The sequence below is a fragment of the Mandrillus leucophaeus genome, unplaced genomic scaffold (assembly GCF_000951045.1).
Source record: "Mandrillus leucophaeus isolate KB7577 unplaced genomic scaffold, Mleu.le_1.0 Scaffold38, whole genome shotgun sequence".
Lineage (NCBI taxonomy): Eukaryota > Metazoa > Chordata > Mammalia > Primates > Cercopithecidae > Mandrillus > Mandrillus leucophaeus.
This window is the reverse complement of record NW_012104031.1, coordinates 6,623,839-6,649,169: the sequence shown is the minus strand read 5'-3', so window position 1 is coordinate 6,649,169 and position 25,331 is coordinate 6,623,839. Positions and strand designations below refer to the sequence as shown.

General features: G+C 44.5%; 1 protein-coding gene across 3 annotated transcripts in view; it reads left to right on the top strand.

Annotated features, from left to right (window-relative positions):
- NR5A2 (nuclear receptor subfamily 5, group A, member 2) overlaps positions 1-25,331 on the top strand; it is a 178,244-nt gene that overhangs the window by 3,105 nt on the left and 149,808 nt on the right. Inside the window, exons 2-5 of one of the 3 annotated variants that reach the window (XM_011990595.1) lie at positions 8,958-9,095; positions 13,089-13,207; positions 14,777-14,918; positions 17,535-18,181. In XM_011990595.1, coding sequence (XP_011845985.1) covers positions 8,958-9,095; positions 13,089-13,207; positions 14,777-14,918; positions 17,535-18,181 — 1,046 coding nt within the window. Of the gene's footprint in view, positions 1-8,957; positions 9,096-11,902; positions 12,280-13,088; positions 13,208-14,776; positions 14,919-17,534; positions 18,182-25,331 lie in introns of those variants that run through there. The other 2 variants (XM_011990597.1, XM_011990596.1) reach the window with 2 other exon arrangements.

Genomic DNA, 25,331 nt, shown 5'->3' with positions numbered 1-25,331 from the left:
GTGCCCAATATTATGCTTTGCTTCATATTAAATTTCCATAATTCTTCAAATTAACTGCATTTGCAGAATATTTTATGCATTCAATATAATATTGCATATTATCCACAGAAGGTTATGTCTGCATACTTAGGGGTACAAGATACACAGTGCAAACACTGTATTGAGTCTGTAATATGAGGCTTGCTATCTGGTCCCCTGAACACTCTGAGTCTGATTTTATTTCAGTGATAACCTCCATCAAGCTCTGCGCTCATAAGGATCTCTGAAAGTAGACATCATCAGTGGAAAGTGTGATAGCCATTATGTCACCCTAACCTCCAGCCAGCTTTATTTAGAATGCTAACCACCCAAGCCCATGTTCTGATTCTCACAGCTGGGGCTTAGGCTGCCAGTTTCTTCTGGGAAGCTAAACTCCGGAGCCTCCCTTCTTTCCATGCCCCAGCCCATCTCCAAAACAGCGCTTCTCAGATTCCTCTTTTCTGGCCTGGATCCACAGGTTGTGACCAGAGTTAAAAGAGTTCTTAGGCCAGGCACAGTGTCTCAAACTGGTAATCCCAACACTTTGGGAGACTGAGGCTGGAGTATCACTTGAACCAAGGAGATCGAGACCAGCCTAGGCAACATAGTGAGAACCAGTCTCTACAAAAAAAAAAGAAAAAAAAAAAATTAGCTGTGTGTGGTTGTGGTGGCATGTGTCTGTAGTCCCAGTGACTAGGGCTTGGGGGTGGAGGTGGGAAGATCACTTGAGCCAGGGAGGTCGAGGATGCTGTGATTATGCCTTGAACTCCAGCCTGGGTAACAAAGTGAGACCCTATCTCAAAAAAAAAAGGAACTTCTTTTTTTTTTTTTTTTTTTTGAGGCATAGTTTCACTCTTGTTGCCCAAGCTGGAGTGCAATGGCATGATCTTGGCTCACTGCAACCTCAGCCTCCTGGGATTCAAGCAATTCTCCTCCTTCAGCCTCCCGAGCAGCTGGGATTACAGGTGCATGCCACCACGCCTGGCTAATTTTTTGTATTTTTAGAAGAAATGGAGTTTCACCATGTTATCCAGGCTGGTCTCGAACTCCTGCCTTCAGGTGATCCACCCGCCTCGGCCTCTCAAAGTGCTGGGATTACAGGCGTGAGCCACTGCACCCGGCATCTTTAACACCTCTTCTAATAAACCAAGAGAGATTTATAGAGGAACGGAGAAGAGAGGCTTGTTAATGCTTCTCTCCTTTACTTGACCCCTCCACCAGACACAATGTCTAGGATTATCTTGGATTCAGCCTTGAACATGAGCTGAGCTAGAGAAGGGCACGTTGTCAGACTTCCACCTACAGGCCCAACCCAGTCCCCACCTCCAGGGATGTACTAGGCAGGCAAGACAACTTCACTCTACAGGTCTAGAGTCTACCTTAGGATAAAGCTAGTTCTTTGAGTTGCACTTCCTCACGCTTCACCTTATTGGAAGAGACTTCTCAGATAAATCCAGTTGGCTTCAAGGAACTTCAGGAGTTTGGAGGGCATTGTGCTCTGGGGAGGCCCTGGGGAAGAGTTGAAATATGACAAATATGATCTTGAGAGGTCAAGCTTGAGAAAACCATGTGAACTAAAACTGACCAGGCCAGTTGATAAAGGTTGCCTCTTCTTTAGTCTTTTGGGAAGCTGTTATGTATGTTTTTATGTGGTTGCTAAGTAAGAAAGGATATTTGGAGTTTAACTTTTAAACACCAAATAATCTGAATGCAGATGACCATGAGCACTTACATGAGCAGTTTTATCTGGTGATAAATGTAATTGTCTCCAAGGACTTTGTCAAGTCCTGCAAGACAATCAAGTTAACAAGCACATCCCACTGGAAGGTGGTCCTAGAATGGTTAGTGATTCCCTTTTTAGTTTTCTTACAGAATGATGAGTTTGAGTGAAGCTAAGGGGAAAGCAGGAAAGGGGAACTGAGATATATGTGTGTGTGTGTGTGTGTGTGTGTGTATCTCCAGCATAGTATATTTCTTTCCTGGCACTGTCTCATTTAACTATAAAGCTTACTTTGTTAACCCAATTTTACTGATTTAAAGAATGGAATCAGAGGTCAAGTAATTTACTCAGCTTGTCAAGAGAATGAACTGTAAACAGAGCCCAAGAAATATTCTGAAATACATACTCTTTCTCCAAGGTAGTAACTACTTGTTCTTGTTGATATAAAGGAATTATGATTTAATACAATGTTGGTCTGTGTAAACTTTCCTCCAAGAGACATTTCGAGCTTAAGAAACACATTTATAAATGACTTTTTAATCTTCCTTTCCATTCTACAGTAGAAATCAGATTTGGATCCTTCTAGAATTCAGAAGGGTGGCATAGGGAGTAGTGTATGGAGAGCAGAGTGGAAATCGCATCTGGGAGGACTGAGATTTGAGTGGGGCGGGATGAAGGCACTTCTGGTCCCCTACTCTGGAGTTTCCTGGAAAGGATCTCTGGAGTTTGGATGAAGTTTAGCTTGTGAATTTGTGGTGTATGGTAGCAACTCGCAGGGCTGCCAACAGACGGTGAGAAGGAACTGAGAGGAAATTCAGAGCATGTACTTGTTATAGAGTCAGTGGGTATGAGGAGGGCAGGGAAATCACTCAAATTGAGTGACTGAATTAGATAGCATAAACAAACATACTGTTGTCCCATGAAAGAAGGGGATAGGGAAAGACAATTTAGGTGTCAATTTAAAAAAAAAAAAGCACTTTTGACAAACCTAGCTGTGCCTCCTGCAGCGAGATAGGCTAGTCCCACACCCATGGTAGCATTTTTCACGGTAAGTGCTGGATTCCTTGCTCAGGGTTTGGATGCCTGCAGCCTCTGCTTCCCGGCCCCCTGCAAGCTTCACCTGCTCCAGCGGCCTCTACAGGAATGGAAAGAAAATTGGTCGGAATCCACTGCTTGGTCCTGGAATCAACTTCCCAGTTTCCAGACAAGAAACTCCGGAGAAAACAAGTGAATCTCTCTCAAGCCTTGGCACACACTGTACGCCATCTCTTAATCGCAAAAGTTATCTCCATGTTGGAAGAGCCCACCCCCTTCTAATTGTGCAACCTCTGTAACTGCCCAGACCGTAACACTTTCCCTAGTTCCACGCCCCATGTTTGAGTGTGACCGTACCACTGTTAAGTCTTGCCTTTCCAAGCTCCCATTTTCTTTGTTAACCAAGTGAGACCCAAATTGTTGGACCCCGCACCCTGCGGTCCCTGCACTCTTTGACCTTAAGAATCAGAAGCTCGTAGCTCAGGCAGGAGCTTTTCTGAAGGAAGAAGTTTGGTTGGATTCATCCCCTCGCTGCAAAAGCCAAGGAATTCTGAAGCAATGCAGGACGTTACCCCTTCCATCAAGAAGTTTCCAGTATCGCCGGATACATTTAAATGGCAGCCTAGAATAATCTCGTGCTAAAGATTTTGTTCCTGACCCAGGTTGAGGCGGAGGAGAGGGTGTAAAGGAGGCAACTTCACGTGTTCAGCTAGTTTCACAAGGTGCTTTGTGGCCTGCTAGCGCCGGGATCGTCGTTCTGTTGGCCCCCAGGCTGGACAGGATTGGTTCCAATGGATGGAGTCTCAATAGTTTTGAACTGGAGCTGGCTCAAATTTCCATTTCAATTACAGAGAGGAAGAGATAGATTAGACTGGACCACCTACCCAAGATTATTTCCCCTGCCCCGCTCTTTTCTCAAGACCAGATCTCCCTGTTACACTCTTCTGAGGGAATCGACTATACCCTGGTGGGGCGCGCCAGGACCCTTGGTTTGGGACAACATGCTGCAAAGAAAATAAGTGAAAAGGTTCTTCAGTGAACTCTTTTCATACAAAGAGCCGTAGATTCCGATATCCAGGCCAAACTCTCCAAAAACCCCTCCTTTCCTTTGGGGCAAGGGTGGGAGGTTGCCTGGGGGGTGGGTGGGGTAGGTTGGATTACCCAGATAATTGCTTTGGCTTTCGTTTTCCTCTGCGATAAAAACCGCACCACGCCAGATCAAGATATTCTCATAGTGATTGTGAATCAATCGCCATCCTCCTGCTCTAGGGGCTGATGTTGATGTCTTAAGTAGTTATTTACACGTGCAGCAGAAAGGCTTTTTTTTTTAAACGAGGCACGACTACTCACCTATTCACGTTTGCTTTTTTAAAGCTTCGGTCAACACGACGCTCCCTGGTAATTCCTTTGGCTGTACTGAAATTTAACCCGTCTCTTTTTAATACAAAGCGCTCGGGATGCGGGCGGGTGGAGCCTACGGGCGTGGGCGGGTAGCCCAGCCCTCTGAGCCCAGGAATGAAACCCGAGTTCTGGCTAAACTTTTCAGAGAAAGGCAAAAGCGACTTCTGATGGGCTTTTCGGCTGGGAGTGCCGGAAAAATTAGGCAGACCCGGAGTTTCCGTAGGCTGATAAACTTGCTCCTCTTCCCCCTTGGGCTATCCTGGCCTGGTAACGGAGACCTGAAAAGAACCTAGACTTATTCTGGGGTCTAAAAAGTAGATAGGTGGGACGAAAGAAGTAATTGTCCTGGTTTCTTAAAAAGCACCAAAAAGTGGGAATGGAAGAGTAGACGGGAGAAATTGTTTCCAAGGAGGAAGGTTTTGCAAGTTTTGTACCAGTTTGGGTGGGTCATCTACCCAGGCGCGCGGGAAAGATGTGTCTGCCACACCTTTTCCGAGCCCAGGAAACCTGAACCGCTCCTGAAGATCCTGTTGTTTTTTTTTCCTTTGTAGCCCGCACGGGTCAAGCGCGCGGGGGCCGACCAACACTTCCCAGGTCAGGTCGAGCTCATTGCTCCCAGCTCGCGCTCCGAAATGCGGTGCTGAACCAAGGGAAGGAGGAGGTGGGGAGGAGGGCAGGCAGTTGCATCCTCGCGAGTGGGGAGTGCGAGACCTCCTCAGCTCCAGCCAGCTGGGTGAATGGGGCGCGCACGGCCCCGTAACACCGAGCGTGGATAAAATATGCTAGGACTGCGCTTCTCGGGCTCATCAAGGCTGCGGGAGCCTCCCCGAGCCATCATCCTTCGTAATTGCAACCGTCAATCAACACTTCAAGACAAAGTCAGAATCCGGAAGGGCGAGCCCTGGAGACCAGTCTTGTCGGAAAGAAGGAGGTAGAGGGGAGGTGGGGGGAAAGGAGAGAAGTTTGCCAGAAGTTGACAGAGGGAGTGCAAAGAAATTGAGAACGCACAAGGTAGTTGAGCAGAGCTGTCCCCCGGTCCCACCACCGACTCCCGGACCTCCCGGGTTCTAGTCTCTGGTCTCCTCCACCAGTTACAATTCCCGCAGCGGCAAGTACGGAGTGGGTTCCTAAATGTGCTTCCACTAACAGGTAGAGTGGCAGTTGCTAAGATGTCCCTGACGGAGGATGAGATGCATCTGTCCGCCCGCGATAGGTGCATTTATGGGTAGGTCCAGACCACCGCTGGCGCCGGCGTTTAGACCACACAGACCCCGTTCCACCTACTTACATCTCAACTGCTTTCCCTTCCCGCAGCCACTTGGCTGTCTTCACACTGCGGCCTCGGGAACCCAGAACCATTCCCAAATATCCCATCTTAGACTCCGCGAACTCGGGTTCCTCCTCCCACAACTTCCTTTCGGAGAGGGCTTTCTGGGGGACGCCCAGGCCCATCCAAGGTCACTGAGCTAGCGGGTCCCCGGCTTCAATAGGGGTCCCTCACCCAGCAGAATTGAAGGGTCAAAGGACCAGAGTGAGTGCTCGGAAGGAGGAGGGAGTTCTGAGGGCTAAGAAAGGGTGCACTTGGAGGGCAGTAATGAGCTTGACGCTGGAAGTCTGGTGCTGCCTCCCCTTCCTCTGCATCTGCCTCCAGGGTGGAGACCCCGCTGCTTCCTTAAATCCCTGGGGGAGGTACCTGAGGAAGGTTTGTGTGCCCTCAGGTCTCTGGCAAGAATCAATTGCTGTGGAACATTCCTTGCCTCGTCCACTGCTGGAGGGGATCTTGACATCCTTCCAGGGGATCTGAAATAGGGTTGCCCCCAGGGAGCTTTTCCCGTCCTCGGGGTGGAGGCCTGGAGCGCCGAGGGCTTAGGCTTCTGAGCTAGGAGTTCACTTGGTTCTTAGGAAAGGCCGTTTTCTCTCGCTTGAGACTTTCTGCTCTTTCATTCCCCCTCCAGTTCGCTGCTACGCTTAGGTGTCGGCATGGACTAGACTTTCAAAGCAAAGGAAAGGGCTTCCCTCCGTGATATAAGTTCCTCCGTGAATTTTTTTAAAGCATGGATTTTTAAAACCCCGTCCCCAGCCACTATTCCCTCCCGCACCCCTCCCATTTTGTGAGGATTTTTCTTTCCTGGAAAGTCTACCCGTGGAGAGATAAATGAGTGCCAGCTGGCCTTTTGCCACCACCACTCTCCATCTTTCGGGGATGTGGTGGGAGGGTACACTGGCATGGACCGAGAAGTCGCTAGTGTGGCCTAAGCAAGTCCCTTCTGGCCCTGGCAGCTGGCGTTATGAGCATGGTCACAAAGCTTGCCTCACTAGATCAGCCTCAGCCTCAGTCTCAGCCTCAAGTCAAGGCAGGGTTTCTTGATACACTACAATTTCAAGGTCCTGTCAGACCCTTTTTCAACTTATTTCAATTCTCCTAACTTCCCCCTGCTTCACCAAGCAGAGGTGAAATCACCATCACACACAGGGTTGGAGGCTTCCTCTAGGACCAAGGGTCTAGAGTCCTGCATGCTTGCCAGGCTAGGATCTGGGAAAGGTGCTGTATCATAAGTGCCCCCCAAAATTCTTCGAACTGCTGTAGGAGGAAGTTCTTCTTAATTAAGGCTTTGAAATAAACTGATTTTCAGAGTTCACAAGCAAAGCAGGGCAACCACTGCAATAAGCCCTGAAACTAACTCCCTTTCTTTATTTTCTTAGTTCTCAGTGATTTTTAAAACAACCAGGAATACTGAAATGTGATGACAGTGATACTTGATACTATCATGAAAATTGGAGCTTTTGGCAACTTCAGCCCACTTCTCCATACAAACTAATGGACAGGCCTTCATAAGTTTAAACGTTTCCATGAAACCTGAAGTTGCTACTAAAGCTGAAGCCTAAATAACTTTGATCCTGAATATATACTGAAGAGCAAAGTGACAAATCAGTTAAGAGAGTCAGTAGTACCTGAATTGCCAGGTGTGAGTGGGTGATAAACAACCCATTTTATATAAATTATGCACTGCAAAGATTGAAATAATTTCCAATTCACCAAATACCGGACTGAGCAGTTTCCATGTGTAATCTCTATACCATTCAAATAGAATAAACTTAGATCTTTTGAGATTCAAATTCACCCCCTTGTGGGTGGACTCTGATAATTACTTCGTTGCACAGCAGACCCTGAATATGAGGTATTTCGCATGCAGTCAGGAGGCTGGAAAGAATGTTTTTCATCTTGTTGGGAGGAGATCTGAAAACTTTGAAAATGCGGCTGGGCTGGTGGTCGAAGAGCTTGCATAACAGATGGTTCCTCAAAACATTTTTTAAATGCTGGGCCTCGGCCTCAAGTGGATGGTCCCATCAGACAACAGAATGAAAAAGTACAGCCTGGACTGATCCTTGTATTCTGTGTGGAAACACAGGTCACTAAAACTGGAAAGTCTGTCGCCTAGATGATCTTGGGCTCCAGTCCAGGGTCTTTTAAAAGTGAGCGAAGGGACTAGGGCGCAGGCTGGGGAAATAGGAGTGGCTGCCCCTTCCTCTAATTCTAATGAGTGAGCTCTTGGCTTGTGGCCCGCCTCTCATTGAGCCGGGACCCTCGGCCCCTTCAGGGCGCCGGGGCCCACGTGTTGCCTCTCCAGGGTCTCAGTGCCCTGGGGAGTTGAAGCTAGAGGACCCTTGACCGCGGACCAACTCTGCACGTAAGAACGGTCAGCTGAATTTTCTCCTTTCAGTGATTTAAATGGGCGTTTAACTCCCCTTCATCTCCTCATCCTACACACTAGCTAGGGCACACGCCCACACGCGCCCCCATCCCTTCTTGCTTCCCCTCAGCTGGAGGAAATTGCCGCTCTGGCTGCTTCTCCTTCTCCGCCACGCTCAGACAGAGGTCGCTTCTGACTAGCTGTAAGACCCGGCTGCATTTACATCCCCCCCGCCCCGGGCCAGGGTGGGGTGGGAGGGGGCGAGGCGGGGTGAAGAGGTTGGGGCAGGCCGGGGGACTGGAGCCTGAGCCTCATCCTTATTGGCTGGCGGCTAGGGTCCGACCTGAGTCCGGAACCCGCGTCCCCATTCACTGTCTTCACCCCTCAATCCAGCCTTTCCCCCACCTCTGGCCCCACTTACCTCCTTCTCCCCCTCGTCTTCCCCCCGTCCTTCCCAGCACCGTCACCCTCGGGGCTGGGAAGGGCCGTTCTCGGACCCGCGCGGGGAGTGGACCAGGCAGGAGAGGGAGGTTGGAACTTCACAACTCCACACTTGGCGATAGTGAGCGAGAGGGAGGCAGAGAGAGATAGGGGGAAGGGGCGGAGAGGAAGGGAGAGAGAAGGGAGGCGAGAGAAAGAGGAGAGAGACCCCTGCCGATCCTGAGGCAGGGGGCGGTGGAGGGAGGGGAAGGAGTCGCCCGAGCCGTCCGGGAGCAGTGGCAGCGGCACAGCCGAGGCGGCAATAGCAGCCCCGCGGTCGCCTTCGCTGCCCGCCGGGAGCTCGGCGGTTCACCGCTCCGCGCCCCGGGCAGCTGCGTCCTCGCCGCCACCGCCGCCGCCTGCGCCCTTGCGGAGCCGAGCCAGAGTGCCGGGAAGCTGTCTTCCTCGCCTCCTTTCTTAACTCCGACCTCCTCCTCGCAGCTCGGAGGCGGCTCCGGAGCTGTGAGACCGGACAGGGCTCAGAGGTCCTGCCCGGCAGCCCCGAGGAGGCGGAGGCACGCTCTGGCGAGGCGAGAGGGTTGGGTGAGCGGGCACCCCGGTCGCGCCTTCCTTCTTTTCGCCGGAGTTGAATCTGTGCTGCCCGTGTCCAGGTGCTGGGCTTCCGGACCGACACGGATCTCCCGTCCCCGCCCGCGGTCGCCTTGTCATGCTGCCCAAAGTGGAGACGGAAGCCCTGGGACTGGCTCGATCGCATGGGGAACAGGGCCAGATGCCGGAAAACATGCAAGGTAAGGAGGCGCCGCGCGGCGCTCCGGCTCCAGCGGCTTCCCCACCCCCGGGCTCGCCCTGCAGGCTTCAGCCTCCCGCCCCGCGCGGGCGCGGGAGTAGCCCCGCTGGGCGCTCGCAGTCGCGGGAGTCAAGCCCCCTCCCCAGGTGCAGGCATAAAAGTTTATGGCTCTTGAACAATGTGGGGCAGAGGTTTGTCCAAGCAACGTCTAATTGGCCGCTTCTAATTAAGGAAAGAGAGGCTTCCAGCTCTATGGCAACCCAAGCAGGGCAGCTTCAGGCTAAAGGTACTTTAGAATAGTAAGATCATTCTAAGAAATGGAACGGCTCACTGGACGCCCGAACAGGTTCTCCGTCATTGGAATTGGTTTGTGCTGTACCTCAACCGGTACCCTTGTGTGGAGGGAGGCGACCCAGTCTAGGAGAGTCAACTACAGAAAGAGGTGACCGCCGAAAGGATTGTCTTATCGGTATTAGAATGCATGTGACCACCCCAAAAGCCCAGGAGGCACCCGTAGCCAGCTCGGATTTGGACAATTCAAAACTGCTGGCAGAAATGAAGGGAACAAGTTACCCCAACCCCAACCCCTGTACGCGTAGTGCTGAGTGAGTTGAGGAGGGGGGTGGTGGGCAGTGGTTCGTTTATTGCCCCCTTATAAAATCTGAAATCTGAAAATATGGAAGTCCCATTCGTTTTCCCAGCTCTTGATTGCCAACAAAAAACAAATCCCGCTGGCTATATTTTCTCCGCATTCCAAAATAGCAACTCTAGATCTGGCTTGTATTAAGCCCTTCAGAAGTTTATCTCATTTGCTCTGGGCCGGGGAGGGAACAATGCTAGGAAAAGTCACCGGTGCTCTTCCATCCTCGCCCCTTCCAGGGTGCAGGATGTGCGGGCCGGCGGGCCTGTGATCCCGGAACGCTTCCTGCCATCCCCTTGCGCGAACTTGAAAGGGCTGGGAGGTGTTGAGAGCAGAGTTCAGGGCTGTGCACTCTGCGGTGCTGAGTGGGCGGCGCGCCCGGGCGCTCAGGCCCGGGGACCTGTCGTCGCCCTACCGCGGAGGGGAAAATACGTAGCTGGAGGGCGTGCGCCGTGCGGGTGTGATCCGTTACCCCATCGGTCATCCTGCGGTCTCTCCAGGCCTCTAGGTAGGGCTGTGAGAGTACCCGGGAGCTGAGGCCCCAGAGGCTGACCTGTGGGTCTGGCTGCTGTGGGAACCCGGCTGGTCCAAAGCAGGCTTTCTTCTGGGCACCTGGAATTCCAGCTTAGTGTGAGGCATCGGGGAAGTGGCGCGGGGAGGCTGAGCTGGGGGCCTCAGCCGGCAGCTCCGGAGAGCGCCTACCCTTGGGGTCGCTGGGTGAGGCCGGCACGGTTCTTGGCTCCAAAAGGAAAGTTTCTGCTTCTTGTTCTGGCGGGAGAAACCAGAGGCTTATTTTGAGAGCGCAGAGAGAAATGTTATTGGTAACGTTTTCTTTGGAAAGTTCGAGAGGGGTCTTCTGTACACACTACCTACTGTCCCCAAACCAGAGAAGTAGTTTTTCTTTGGTGCCTGGGCTCAGAAGTCGCCACTCCCTCAGCCTATGGTTCGAAATCAGCATGGGACGCGCGGGGCAAGGCTTCGTCGGAGACTAGAGGCCTGCCTGTTGGGAGGAGCCCGTGGGGATGGGGACCCCATTCTCTTGCTTGCTCTGTTTCCCACCTGGGACGCCTCCGTAGTCCGACTCGTGGCGGAGCCCAGAAAGACGATTCACAACTTAGCCCCGGGACAGCGCAGCGCGCCCAACTTTGAGGGAACTTTGTGCTCCTCTCTGAGGCCCCAGCTTTCCAAGGCACGGCCGTCTGTTCTTTCTCTAGACCGAAACTGGGGAAGAGTGTGGGCGCTTCTTTGCCCCGATGGGTTCGCTTCCCCAAACGCCTACGTCGGCTGCACCAGGGCACCTGGGAAATTCTGAAAGGTGCCCAGGCCTCACACAGCAGCGTCTCCCTACTCGGCCTCTGTCTTTGGGTTTTTTCAAGAGGGTCTCTACCTCATCCCTCGGTCTTTTTTCGATGTCGGGTCCCCGAGGTAGGCACGGAGTCCCTCTGAAAGCAGTTACCTATCTGTGCCCCTTTGGTGTAAAGTTAGAGTTTACTTTGTTGGGGGAAGGGGAGGTAGAAAAGATCACACTTGGGAAAGTGCGCTGTTCGCCTTATTCCTAAAACATGCCTCAAGACTGTCATCGCGATTGTTAGGAGAGCGATCAATGTCTAGGGGCTATAAAGGAATTTCTGAACCCTCGGCCCTTCCCAAACCCCCAGGTTCCTCGAACCCTAGGCGGGGGTCTCTTGGGGCTGGGATTCAGGCTGGTACTGCTGGGAGGACCGCGCCTAGCATCCCTTTATTAATATTTCACGAAAGCAGGGTCCTGCCTCCTCTGGAGCCTCTTTTCTCGAAATTTTCCCAAACTCTGGTTAACTCACTCCCCTGTAAGCGCCACCCTAGGGCTCTGTGTCCCAGGAAGAGACGCGTCAACTCCGCGGGTCTGCGCGCAGTCCTGAGCCGCAGCGCTGCAAGTGACCCCCTCGACGGCCCTTTCCGACCGAAGCGCTCGGGAACCAAAGAGAAAAAAAAAACTTTATTTTCAAAAGAATAAGTCATCACTGCGGCGATACTGTGGCCGAGGACTTTGGCGATGGGGTGGGGGCTATTTCTCTTTCCTTTTTGGTAAACAAATCAGAGGAAACTTCTGTCCGGCCGTGGGTTTCCCATCCCCCACCTGCCCCACCCCCTGCAAACGCCACTGATTAACTTAAAACAAACTCGGCTTCGTGTTTGTGCGCCGTTGGGTAGCAGGAGGTAGAGCCTGGGCGAAAGCCTGGTGCGTCCACGGGTTTGGCCGAAGAGTGCCCAGGGGAATGCGGGCACCGTCCCGGCTGCGCAGACCTGCGGGTGCCCGCCCACCCGCGCCCCGCGCTCCCATACTTGACCTGTGTGGATGTGGAGTCTCCGGGAAATACCGGATCAGGCACTTCCTGGGGTCTCCTGGTCACTGCCCTTCCTGTGCATAGTTTGTCATCTTTTCAGCTGCGAAGACGCCTTCGCGGGTCTGCGTCCGGAGCAAGGCGGTTACCCGATCCCGGCAGTGAGCCGCGCCGCGCGTCGTCGCGGCCTGATTTCTGTTTAACTTTAACAGGGCGATCTCGAGGTGTTTATATTTTGCTATGATGATCGGAAACATGTGAGGTTCATTACAGGGCTTCAATACTTTGCAACCAAAACCCTCCCGTGTGCCTTTTACTCTTCTGGTATTTTTCCCCGTGCGGGCGTTCTCTATTTTCTTTTTCCTTCCTTTTATTTTCACAGATTTTCAAACGTGAGGAGATGAAAGTATCCAGAATAGAAAAGTACTGTCAATACGGAACTGAATGTTTCGATTATTCTAGCAGATTTGAACGTTGGGAGCCTCAGGTTGTTTAGTTCAAGTGGGCTGCTCCTGAGAAGCGGGTTTCTGGGGCTTCAGTTTCTCTGTCGGACAGAGTTTGCAAATTGGTGCTGCTGTCTCTGTAAGCAAGGTGCACTTGCAGCAAACCACTTCAAGAGGGAGGGAATAAAGCCTGCGCTTGTTTCTCTACCTTAGGCGAAGGTGACATTTTGGAACTTAACTTCATAGGGATTTAAAAGAAATTCGAAACTGTTACTTTATGCAATTCATTTCTCTATTTGTTGCTTTGTGGAGTTATGAGACTTGTGTTTAAAAGTGGTCAGTTTAAAATGTTACTAGAAGAAGTTGGAATTGTTTGTGGCACATGGAATTGTATAAGGTGCATGCTCATGGATGGCAAAAGATGTTTTACTTGTAAAAATAGTTCAGTAAGACCTTGCTAAAAATTGTTTTTATTTTATATTTTACCGTGTGATATTTGCCCAGCAATCACCAAAATGCTTTCTGTTGCGGGATTAACACCTACATGTAAATTAATTGAATATGTGTATACATTTCTCTTTTTGTTTCAGTGTCTCAATTTAAAATGGTGAATTACTCCTATGATGAAGATCTGGAAGAGCTTTGTCCCGTGTGTGGAGATAAAGTGTCTGGGTACCATTATGGGCTCCTCACCTGTGAAAGCTGCAAGGTTTGCTCACACATTGCTACCTGAAAAATATAATGTCCAACACCAAGATAAACCAGTGGATTACTTTTTTTAAGCTAAATTTAGGCTTCCTTTTTAAAGACTCAACTAAAAATGACAAAGAGGGAGAAAGAAAGTCTTAGGGAGATGATTCTTAAAAGTGTGTGTCTGATTTAGTTCAAAAGGCAAAGAAATTTATGCTGTTTAGAAAACTTTGCCAGTCTCATACTTCTAAAATACTTCATTGTAGTAAAGTGATACAGCTGTAGAAAGACTTCCATTTCTAACAGTCCTAAATATTGATTTTGCTTGACTTATATATATTTAAAGCATCGTTGTTCTTGAGAGGGAATATGACAAAGTATTTCCCAAATACATTTTAACTTCAGAGTATTTCTGTGCTACAAGTCTAAACATTTTTTATCCACAGACATAAAAGCCTAAATTCCCAACTGTGTGATTTCATCTTGATTTATTCCAAAATAATTTTAAGGATTTTTTTGAAATTTATATCATAAAGACCAAGAAATCAGATTTTAGTTTTTAATATAATAATTTTTATAAATATATTGTATAACCTATTTAAATACATGGATTTTAATATGTAAAATATGCTATATTGTTAATATAAATTATACTTTAAGAATTTATCTCAGAACTTTTTAATATATTCCCAGTAAATTCAGTATTCACTAGTTTTCAAAGTTTTTTGTTTGTTTGTTTGTTTTTGTTTTTAAGTGGAAAACTCAGTACAATTACTTAAACCACCACCAGGAAAATCCCTCCATTCTCTATAACAAAGTAAGAATGTTTCTCTTTGTGGCGAGTAGGTTAAATATGAATACTATCCTGGTAAAGCTCTTATTATATTATAAAGCCACACATTTTATTTTTGATTAACTCTTTTATATAAAATATAAGGAAAGCACATACCCTGTGTGCTACAATTCAGCTATCTGTGATACATGCTTTTACTTTCCATTAGTTTCGCCTTTTTAAAAACAGTCCCCATATTTGAATGTATTCCAGTGGAATTATGAGCATTTTCCCATTTTACTCTTTAAATCCTTTTGCTTTTAACTATCCAGTGTTGACATTTGTTAACCACAAAAAAAAAAAAAAAAAAAAAAAAATCTGAGGTGTTTTGCTATTCGGTTTTTTCCACTGGCATTTTTCAATGGTTTATCACTGAAATTATATCAGACTACTTAAAAACAATGCCAGAACTTTATGAGTACCTCTATCTGGAACATGTGGGATAATAGGAAAACAGATTTTTTAAAAAATTGATCAATATAGATTGTATTTTTTCTGACTGTTGGGATGAAATGGTGTGTAGCCCAAGATTTGACTTAATTCTTCAAGAATATAACTGATACCAGAAAAATCTCCACCATGGCCTGGCACAGTTTGGGAAGGTTGATGTTGCTGAAATGTAAAATAAACCACAGAACCACATAAGGGCTCAAATAGTGCAATGAAAGGATTTACTGGTGATTTTCTTAAAATGAAACAATGGAAAAGACGGATGTTAGATTTATAATATGTCTCACTATTTTCTCTGTCTTATAGGGATTTTTTAAGCGAACAGTCCAAAATAATAAAAGGTACACATGTATAGAAAACCAGAACTGCCAAATTGACAAAACACAGAGAAAGCGTTGTCCTTACTGTCGTTTTCAAAAATGTCTAAGTGTTGGAATGAAGCTAGAAGGTAAGATTCTTCTAAAGACTACTGCCTATTAAAACTCTCCAACGACATGGACTTTAAAACAACATTGTACTTATAGCATGGTAACATTATTTTCCCAGCATTTTAACACTACTGGCAATACTGTAAGATCTTTCTCTGTTTCAGTCTGCAGAATAGTCTGAGTCTCATTTAATCATGGTGACATCTACTAGGAAGAAAATTTAAAATATTAGTTGTCTTCCCCTCCACCCCCTTTTTTTTTAGTTTGGGGAGCAGATTCATTTGACACAAAAAAGGAAAAAAGATCAGGTTATGAAAATAAGACTAAAACAATCCAACTGAAAACAAGAATAATTTGTAAAACTATTAAAAGTAAAATATCCTTTAAGTTTTTAAATCAAGATACCCTAGGAAAAGTTTGATTTCAATCCTTTTTAAAATAGGTGTGCTTGTCATAAGTGTTAACTACTAATTTCATGATTCTTAAGCAAGAGTTAAAGCCTTTAATGGTGAAAAGGAGTTTCTCGTGTAGGATATTTTTGGTAGTGTAGAAATGTATTTTTTTAAAAGATAATGACTGAGGCTGCAAAATAAAAAATTGAGAATCAGGAAACATGAAAAATAATGAACTATTAAATCATTAGCAAAGATTTGACAAGAACCAGAAAGTGGCTCCTCAAAAACCACACTTGAACTTTGTTGAAAGGGCAGACCCTATACTACAATGTACAGATTGGCAGCCAGTAAAGTTAATATGTGACTGCTGTAAATAATTTGTAGTTCATGTACTAATATGGTATGTTGCTGCTTTCTAGCCTCTGACCTACTGGCTTTTCATGGATTAAATATACTGCAAATAAAGCAATAACAAGGGATACATGTCACCGATGGTGCTAGATACAAGAGTGCATTTTATTTGATCAATGAGGCACAGGCTATTTTTATTTGGAACTTTTCTGTTATATGGAACTCATACTTGATAGAAATACTAAAAAAAAAAAAAAAATCATATAAATCTGCTGAATAGCTAACACACTTCTTCCGAATAGAGGTAGCCACTTTGGTTATTATGAGGACTGTTAATGTCAGTATCATTTTTAAGAGATCATGAAAGGAAATAATTGATGCTTATTAATTTTCTTATTATCAATCACTATTATTTCCCAAATAGCAAAATATTGTGGTAGATGCTTACTACAGTAAGAGACTCAGAAGATAAGTAAATGTTGTGATTTTGCATGTCATTTAATTCCTTTTCAACAAAAATAATAAGGCTGCATTTCTTTACCTTAAATAATTAAACTTTCTTTCTTTTTTTTAAATTAAGCTTTCATAATTGTAAATCACTTGTGGTACATGCTCATGCTTCCTTAGGAGTGATATGAAACAACTGAATATTCAATAAATTATCATCCAGATGAAAAACTCTTTATAATCTTGTGCAATATTCTGTATACCTAGAATTCACAATAAATTTTTAATGTGATACTAGTCCTAAGATAAAAAGCTGAAAAACTTAACCTCCAGCAAGTTCAATATGTCACAAGCTATCAAAGGTCTCTAGTTTCTGTCTAATTGCCATTGGCCACTATGGACTTAGAGGGAACTGCTAACTAACTTATTAGTCATGGCTGCAGACTCCACACACCACTGTGGCCAAAGACTGTCTTGACAGCTTCTGAAATGAGTTTGTTTTAATTATGTCCAATTCTACTTAAATTAAAAGCAATAACTGGTCGTCATCTGATGTGGGCTCATCAAGTCCAGGTGAAAATGATTTTCCAAGAAGAACATGTCCCCAACCCTTTTGTAATTGCAACAAGGTAGCCAAAACGGCTTTCAGGGAGGAAGGTATCTTGTGGGAAAGTATTCACAATTTAATCCAAAAATGGGTAACTCAATTCCATACCCCCGCAAAAGAAAACCCCAAAGCAGTTTGGGTTTCCATGAGGAACTGGCATAATAAAAGCATATACTCTTAGTAGAACAACTGATACTCTTTCTTAGCAATGTGAAATATATTTATTTTCTTTTTCTTTTTTTTTTTTTTTTTTTTTTGAGACAGGAATTTCGCTCTTATTGCCCAGGCTGGAGTGCATTGGTGTGATCTTGGCTCACTGCAACCTCCACCTCCTGGGTTCAAGCGATTCTCCTGTCTCAGCCTCCTGAATAGCTGGGATTACAGGCACCCACCACCACGCCTGGCTAATATTTTGCATTTTTAGTACAGACTGGGTTTCATCATGTTGGCCAGGCTGGTCTTGAACTCCTGACCTCAGGTGATCCACCCGTCTTGGCCTCCCATGGTGCAGGGATTACAGGTGTAAGCCACTGCACCAGGCCTATGTGAAATATTTCTATGTCTAACAAAAATTATGAACTCTTCTCAGTCCACAAAAGGGTTAATATGTCCCTACGTAGTCAAAATATTTTTTTGATGACAACACACACTTGGAGGAAGGAATTCATAAATAAAGAGGACATGGTTTTTTGGGAAATCTTTGTGGGCTATTGTAACGAAAACAACCACACACATACCACTTCTTGTCGATTTACATTTCTAAATATCTGAAGAATGCTAATAATTTGCACCTTATTTATACCTTTCCTTCCTTCCCCCCACCCCACCCCCAACAGCTGTAAGGGCCGACCGAATGCGTGGAGGAAGGAATAAGTTTGGGCCAATGTACAAGAGAGACAGGGCCCTGAAGCAACAGAAGAAAGCCCTCATCCGAGCCAATGGACTTAAGCTGGAAGCCATGTCTCAGGTGATCCAAGCTATGCCCTCTGACCTGACCATTTCTTCTGCAATTCAAAACATCCATTCTGCCTCCAAAGGCCTACCTCTGAACCATGCTGCCTTGCCTCCTACAGACTACGACAGAAGTCCCTTTGTAACATCCCCCATTAGCATGACAATGCCCCCTCACGGCAGCCTGCAAGGTTACCAAACATATGGCCACTTTCCTAGCCGGGCCATCAAGTCTGAGTACCCAGACCCCTATACCAGCTCACCCGAGTCCATAATGGGCTATTCGTATATGGATAGTTACCAGACCAGCTCTCCAGCAAGCATTCCACATCTGATACTGGAACTTTTGAAGTGTGAGCCAGATGAGCCTCAAGTCCAGGCTAAAATCATGGCTTATTTGCAGCAAGAGCAGGCTAACCGAAGCAAGCACGAAAAGCTGAGCACCTTTGGGCTTATGTGCAAAATGGCAGATCAAACTCTCTTCTCCATTGTCGAGTGGGCCAGAAGTAGTATCTTCTTCAGAGAACTTAAGGTATGCCACCAGCTGTTACAACGTACAGTACCCCTTTTAAGAGAGACCTAACTATGTTCCTAATTAATACATTCTTGGTGCTGAAAATACGTTTTCCTTAATTTTCTACTTTGTATGATTTACTGAGTAGACGTAATTTTATTACCTTGACTTCAGGACTATGGCAGCTTAACTTTATGGGGCTTTGATTCTGTGTAGCTCTTAATTTAGGGGGGTGGCATTTAACATAAAGTACAGGAAACTCGGGCTTTTTTTCCTAAATAGTAGAATACCTGTATTCCTTTTAATTCAGATGGTTTGTGGCTTAAAACATTTCAAGTCAATGTGTCAATGTGAAATAGCACCTAGTAAACGATTTTCCTTAAAAATTACCAAGTAAAGAGCTATGTTATAATGGTGTCATCTTGAAGGTTTCTTTCAAAGGAAAAAATGCCAACATTTAGTAGTATTTAGACTCTAAGGAATGAAAATGATACCACTGGTTAGTAGTATCAAGTAGGTATTTACTACTGTTTACCTTGACATTAGGTTGGTAAAGCCTTTGTTTTCGGAGCAGATTCCAATAGGATGTTTACTGTCATTGGATGGGGAATGGGCAAATGGTGAGTGCTAGTTTACTTGGCTTGGGTTGTAGTTCTCATAATCTATGTCTTGTTGATTTTAGTGGACTGGTACATTGTAAACATAGTACTTGTTTGTATAGGGATCTATGTTTAAATTCATAATTATTTTATTTCCTGAAACTTAAGTCTGAATTAATGTGGGAAAGTAATTTAGAAGTTTGGAATCTAAGAGTGGCTACCAAAACACATTTGGTAGTCAGTGGTTTCATTCCTATTTTAAAAGTGAGTCTTGGATTTGATTTCCAAGTATATTTTGTCACAAAATCAATTTCTTCTTTTTGCTGTCACAGGGAGAGATGTGGCTGCTAAATATCTGTAGCTTGTGATTACCTAGGACAGGAGATTGATTGTAAAATTTCTGAGAGAAGGAAAATGCAAACCCCACTTTTAATTTTAAGAGTTACTGTTAAATATCGTCTGTGTAAGTAGATGGTCTGGGGAATGTGGAAGCCATGCAAATGGAAAATAATGCTTTCATAGCAGTCTACATTAAGCACTGCTCTTTGTACATGGAAGCAAAAAAGTTACCTGAACAAACCTAAATAAGTTGATAAAATTCCATCAGCACGCTGTTAAGACTGTGGACACATCCAGCTCTTTATTCCCATGTCCTTTATTGCTACACTTAAAAATGGCTGAAGGATACCTCAGGCTGCAAAGGGCAAGCAGAACGCACTGTGTTAGCACAATTAGGTCAGATCTTTTCCGAGTATGTGTTAGTGTCTGTAACCACTTTATGATAATCAGAACATTTTTCATGAAAAAACAAACTACACCAACACTTTCCTGATATTCTTACATTCAAAACTGTGTCCTTCATAGAACAGGTAAAGTATTTGAAAATGAAAATTTAAATGATAATTTTAGATACCGTTGAAAGGTTAGGTAATGTAAAAACGAGGAAAACACAGACTTTTTACAATCAAATGAACTTGATCTGAACTCTATCTTAACCCCTTAATAATGATGTCTTCATAGGCAGGTTGTTAGACTCTCTGAGCCTTGGTTTTTCTCATGTGTAACTTGCATATGTGGTGTTTGTGGAGGAGTATCGGGAGCATAGATGTAACAGTGCTTATATTGAGGAGGTTTTCAAAGGAAAATGAGAATATGTAGATTAAGTACCCAGTACGGGAGTATGGCATATACTACATACTCAATAAGTGGTGTTGTTTTAAATTGATATTATCATTGCTGTTTTATGAAAAATGTGCAGAATCTACATAATTTTTATATTCAGGATCAAAAACATGCAATTGTAGTCTCTTAGTTTAACATTGGCAAAAACTATTACATGTGTTATAGAGTAGTATGATTGTATTATAATTAAGTTTTTAATCAGTACTAATTAAGGACCTAAAATTGGCCAAGTGGTAAGTTGGGTATAAGGTAAATATAACGTTGAATAAAGCAACATGTTTCCTCTCAGAGTTTATAATAAGACAGTTTCATAAATAATTATTTTAAAAAATAAAGACAGCTGCAGAGAAAAAAAATAGTATTTTACAAATCAACAAGGAAAGAAATAATGCATATGACTTTCATGTAAAAAGGAAACATTATGAAGTAAATATAGCTATCGGCAGGTAAGGCATTAAGAGGGCTGGGAAGATTTGCTTTTTCCACTATTCCTCTCTTTTCCCTCCTGCAGATAAATTTTACAGTGAGCTTTTTTATATAGCATGAGGTTAAATATTTGGCTAAAATAGAAATATCTTTGAGAATGGGGCATAGAAAAGCATTTTCAATCAATTATGGTGTTGTTTAATGCATTTATCAGTCTTTCATAAATTATGAAAAAGGAAAAAGGAAAAAAGTACAAACATGAGGGTCATCTACAAGGGGTGGGAGATGCTCCCAGAAGAGAAAGATAATTTTGACCCACTTCACAGTTTGCCTTCGGCTTACATTAAACAGGAGTGATTCAAGTATTTTTCAGTGAACAAAGAGTAGAATTCAGAAAGACTTAAGGATAGTTTCAGTAGAGAGTTGGGAGGTGACTATTGACATTTGGAAGAATTCCTTTTCTTTTCATTTATAAATTTACTTTGTCAGAAAGCAAACCAACTCATTTGAAGCCAGCCTTGAGACATCTGTAGGGCTGTGGCTTTCAAATTTTTTAACCGTGACCTGCAGTAGGAAATGTATTTTACGGTGGGTGGGACATAGCATACCAAACATATCACACGGGCACACACACACAGAGATGCACAAACACACAGACACATACACACAACTAAACCAAAGTTTCACCAGATAGTACATAACCTACAAGTGATGCACTCTGATGTTTTCTATGTATTCTAATTTAGTCTAATTTATTTTTTGTTTTTTACAAAATTCTGGTCACGACTCACTAAATTGATTTCATGGCCCATTAATGAGGCGTGACCTGCAGGAAACCTTGCTGCTGTAGAGGAGGTTTTATCGGCCATCCATTGGCATTGCCTACCTGCTACGATTAAGGATAATAACTCTGAAAAAAAGGTCTCTTCCTCCTGGCATGGCCTATAAGACATCCTTGAAACCCACAGTCTGAGTCCCCACCCTATCTTTCTGTAAAGGTTGTAATTTTAAAATACCATTTAGGAAGATAAATGCTCTTTTTTTTTTCAATTTGATTTTAATTATTTTTGTAGAGACAGGGGTCTCACTATGTTGCCCAGGCTAGTCTTAAACTCCTGGGCTCAAGCAATCCTCCTGCCTCGGCTTTCCAAAGTGCTGGGATTACAGACAGGAGCCATTGTGCCTGTCTTATTCATTAAATATCTGTCCTTTTCTTGGTAACTTCACAGCAAATTACCTATCAAGTGATATACTTATTGGATAGTTTTTTTATACCTCTAAAACCCAAAGATGAAAAGTCACATATTTGCTCCTAATTAGGCAATTTTGAAATGACCTCTTGCTCACTCTCTCAGGACAAATTACACTCTCTACCATGTAGGAAAAAAAGAGAATACCGATTTCATTTGTTTGCTAGTTAAGGGAACAGTAAGGCCAGGAAATTTGGTGGGTTGTTTTGTTTTTCTATACATCTACAAGGTGTAAAAAAAGATATTCTGGTTTTCATTCAAAATATTGGAATGAAAAAGAGGAAATTACAACTCCCCAACTCTCATAGAAACCATGGAATTTCAGAGCTGGAAGATGAAAGGGAAAAGGGTAGAGGACACATATAAGTGAGCTGCTCTGCTTTTTTAACACACTTATAAAGGACAATTCTGGTCTTCATCCAAAATAATGGCTTGAGAAAGATGAAATTAATACTCTGAAACTTGTAGCTTTTGCAACAGCAGATGTGCATCAAAAGATACTTATTGCCTAGAAATCACAAGGTTTTTCAGAACTAGAAGAGATGTTTGAGATCATTTGACCCCACTTCTTTTTACATATGAAGAAACTGAGGCAGAAGGGAATGTAATCTGCCTAGGATTATACAGCTACTGAATGGCAGAACTGGGACTGGTAGATTCAGGTTCAAAGAAGCAGTCCTCTTCTGTGCATTCCCTCATCCCCCCCAGTGTGCGTGCGCGCGCATGCGCGCACACACACACACACACACAAATAGACAGTGTAACCTTTGACTCCAAAAAAAAAACAGTCCTTTGCCAGTGAAGCTAAAGCAAATCTCGAGGTTATCAGAAGTCCATCACTACCATCCAATTACCAAATCACTAATAATCAGTGAGACAGATTTTCCCTGAGTCCAGATGACCCCCTGGGAGTGAATGAGACACTTAAAAAAGCTACGATAATTCTTTCAGGCCCCTGGGGTATCATTCAGTACAGTGGATTCAGCACTTCTGGGCCTTGAAAGAGTTTCTGAAGCATTCTCTAGTGCCTTACCCTCTGTGGATAGTTTACTCTCCTGGAGAATCTGGTTCAGTGACAGCATATGGGCTGTGCTCTGCAGTTAAAGCAGCCAAACAGGATTATATCCTGTGCTCTACCAGAGGCTGGGCGTGTTCAGTATAGGTTTCTTGTTATGTATGCTTGTTGAGATAGCAGAAAGAGAATGCAGGGTGCTCACTTTGGTGGCACATACAATAAAATTGGAAAGATACAGAGATTAGCATGACCCCCTGCACAAAGATGACACACGCATTCATGAAACTGTCCATAAAAAAAAGAGAACACAGGATTGTAACCGGGTGATAGGTGAACCACTAATTATAAAATTTTCTGATCTTTAAACCAAATCTGTTAAGTGACCTATGCTCTTGGCTGTTTCCTTGTGTTTTTAGAAATTAAGAGCTAATTCCAGACTTTTGTATTCTGCTGAAAGAGCTGTCCTTGTGAGTCAAGAAGATTGACTTTTTTTTTTCAGTTATTTTTTTCCACCTGTGTCTTGAATATCTCACAAACACAAGAGCAGTGAGAAAATAATTCCCACTTTGTTAAACAGCTAATGAATCTGGAGGATCTATTTGATCTTCTAATGAGACCAGATGTCTTAAGAGAATTCTGGGAATGGATATATCAGAACTTCCCCTCGATGAATGATTCTGATACATGTAAGTATTTAAAAAAATCTAAATTAATCCTGACTGAAACTCCCAACTAGCATTTCTGTGGAAAATAGGTCTCAGAGACTTAGGGAGTTTGTGCCAAAGGAATTTAGCCACCATGCTGAAGTCAGTTTTTAAGTGTAGCTTTATCTAAAGCGAGGGCACAAGGGAGGAGCAAACCTCCTTTTTTCTCTAGCCCATTATAGAAGCTATTTGAGCAGCGTTATTTATTTATTTTTAACCTTCTAGATCCTTTTTCCTAAATCACAGTTACCTTTCCAAATACAGGCCTGTAATCTTAGACTTTATTGACTCTGTCCCAATTTTAAGCTATATTCTTTTGTAAATTTAAGTAGCCCTACTTTTTTTTTTTTTTTTTTTTTTTTTTTTTTTTTTTAAGACAGAATGTCTCTCTTTTGCCCAGGCTGGAGTGCAGTGGCATGATCATAGCTCACTGCAGCCTTGACCTTGTGGTCTCAAGCCATCTTCCCACTTTAGCTTCCCAAATAGCTGGGGCCACAGGTGCGTGCAACCATGCTGGCTAATTTTTTATTTTTTGTAGAGATGGGGTCTTGTGATGTTGCCCAGACTGGTCTGGAACTCCTGGGTTCAGGTGATACTCTCAGGTCAGCCTCCCAAAGCGCTGGAATTACAGGCATAACCCACTGTACTTGGCAGCCCTACTTTTTTTTTTTTTTTGAGATGGAGTTTTGCTCTTGCTGCCCAGCCTAAGTGCAATGGTGCGATCTCAGCTCACTGCAACCTCTGCCTCCCAGGTTCAAGTGATTCTCCTGCCTCAGCCTCCCGAGTAGCTGAGATTAGAGCACCCACCACCATGCCTGGCTTATTTTTGTATTTTTTAGGAGAGATGGGGTTTCTCCATGTTGGTCAGGCTGGTCTCAAACTCCTGACCTCAGGTGATCCACCCGCCTCGGCATCCCAAAGTTTACAGGCGTGAACCATTGTGCCCGGCCAGCCCTACTTTTCTATGGGAGAGAAAGAGAAACTGAGAGAGAGGATCCTGCTCGGTGTCTACCACATTTACTTGCCATGTGACTCTCCTTTGCCTTCTCCTGAGAGTTGTGGTCGGGAATCATGGGTCCAACACCAGCACTCCTCATTGACTGTGATGTCACAGAGTGATAGCCACTTTGCTTATCTTTGTTTTCACTTCTCTGGATGCAAAGTAGCTAATCTGGGAAGCACAAGGATGACACAAAGAAAATAAACATTAAAGTTTGTCTTCCAGTTAAATTTTTCAATGAATATTTTCCAATCAAAATTTGATCTCAAGGCACATTAAGCCATCTATTGCCAGTTCTCATGCTCATCACAAAGTTACCAGAATGAAATAAATTGAACCTGCATAGGTTTACAAGGAAATGATAAAACTAGTGTTTCTTCCGCTGAAAGTAGATATCAAAGTGTTGACCGGGCGCGGTGGCTCACGCCTGTAATCCTAGCACTTTGGGAGGCCGAGGTGGGTGGATCACAAGGTCAGGAGATCAAGACCATTCTGGCTAACACGGTGAAACCCCATCTCTGCTAAAAATACAAAAAATTAGCCGGGCGTGGTGACCAGCGCCTGTAGTCCCAGCTACTCAGGAGGCTGAGGCAGGAGAATGGCGTGAGAACCCGGGAGGCGGAGCTTGCAGTGAGCCGAGATCGGGTCACTGCACTCCAGCGTGGGCGACAGAGCGAGACTCCGTTTCAAAAACAAAACAAAACAAAAGTGTTCTGTCTTTGTGAATTTGGAGAGAATGTTGCAATCAGCAGGTTTGATACATGGTCTCTAAGGTGTCTTAAGGTGTTAGGCATCTGCTTTTATATCTTTTTCCAAGCAGACCTGAAACAGAAGGCTTTGGTGTGGCTGACAGTGTTGGATGAGAATTTATGTTATTTCAGCCTTTCTTGCTTATATATGTATATTGCATGTGTCTGTTGTAGACTCAGAAAGCCATTATCTTTCTTCTTGCTTTCTTCTGAGCTTTCTTCTTGCTCACAGTTCACTGAAAG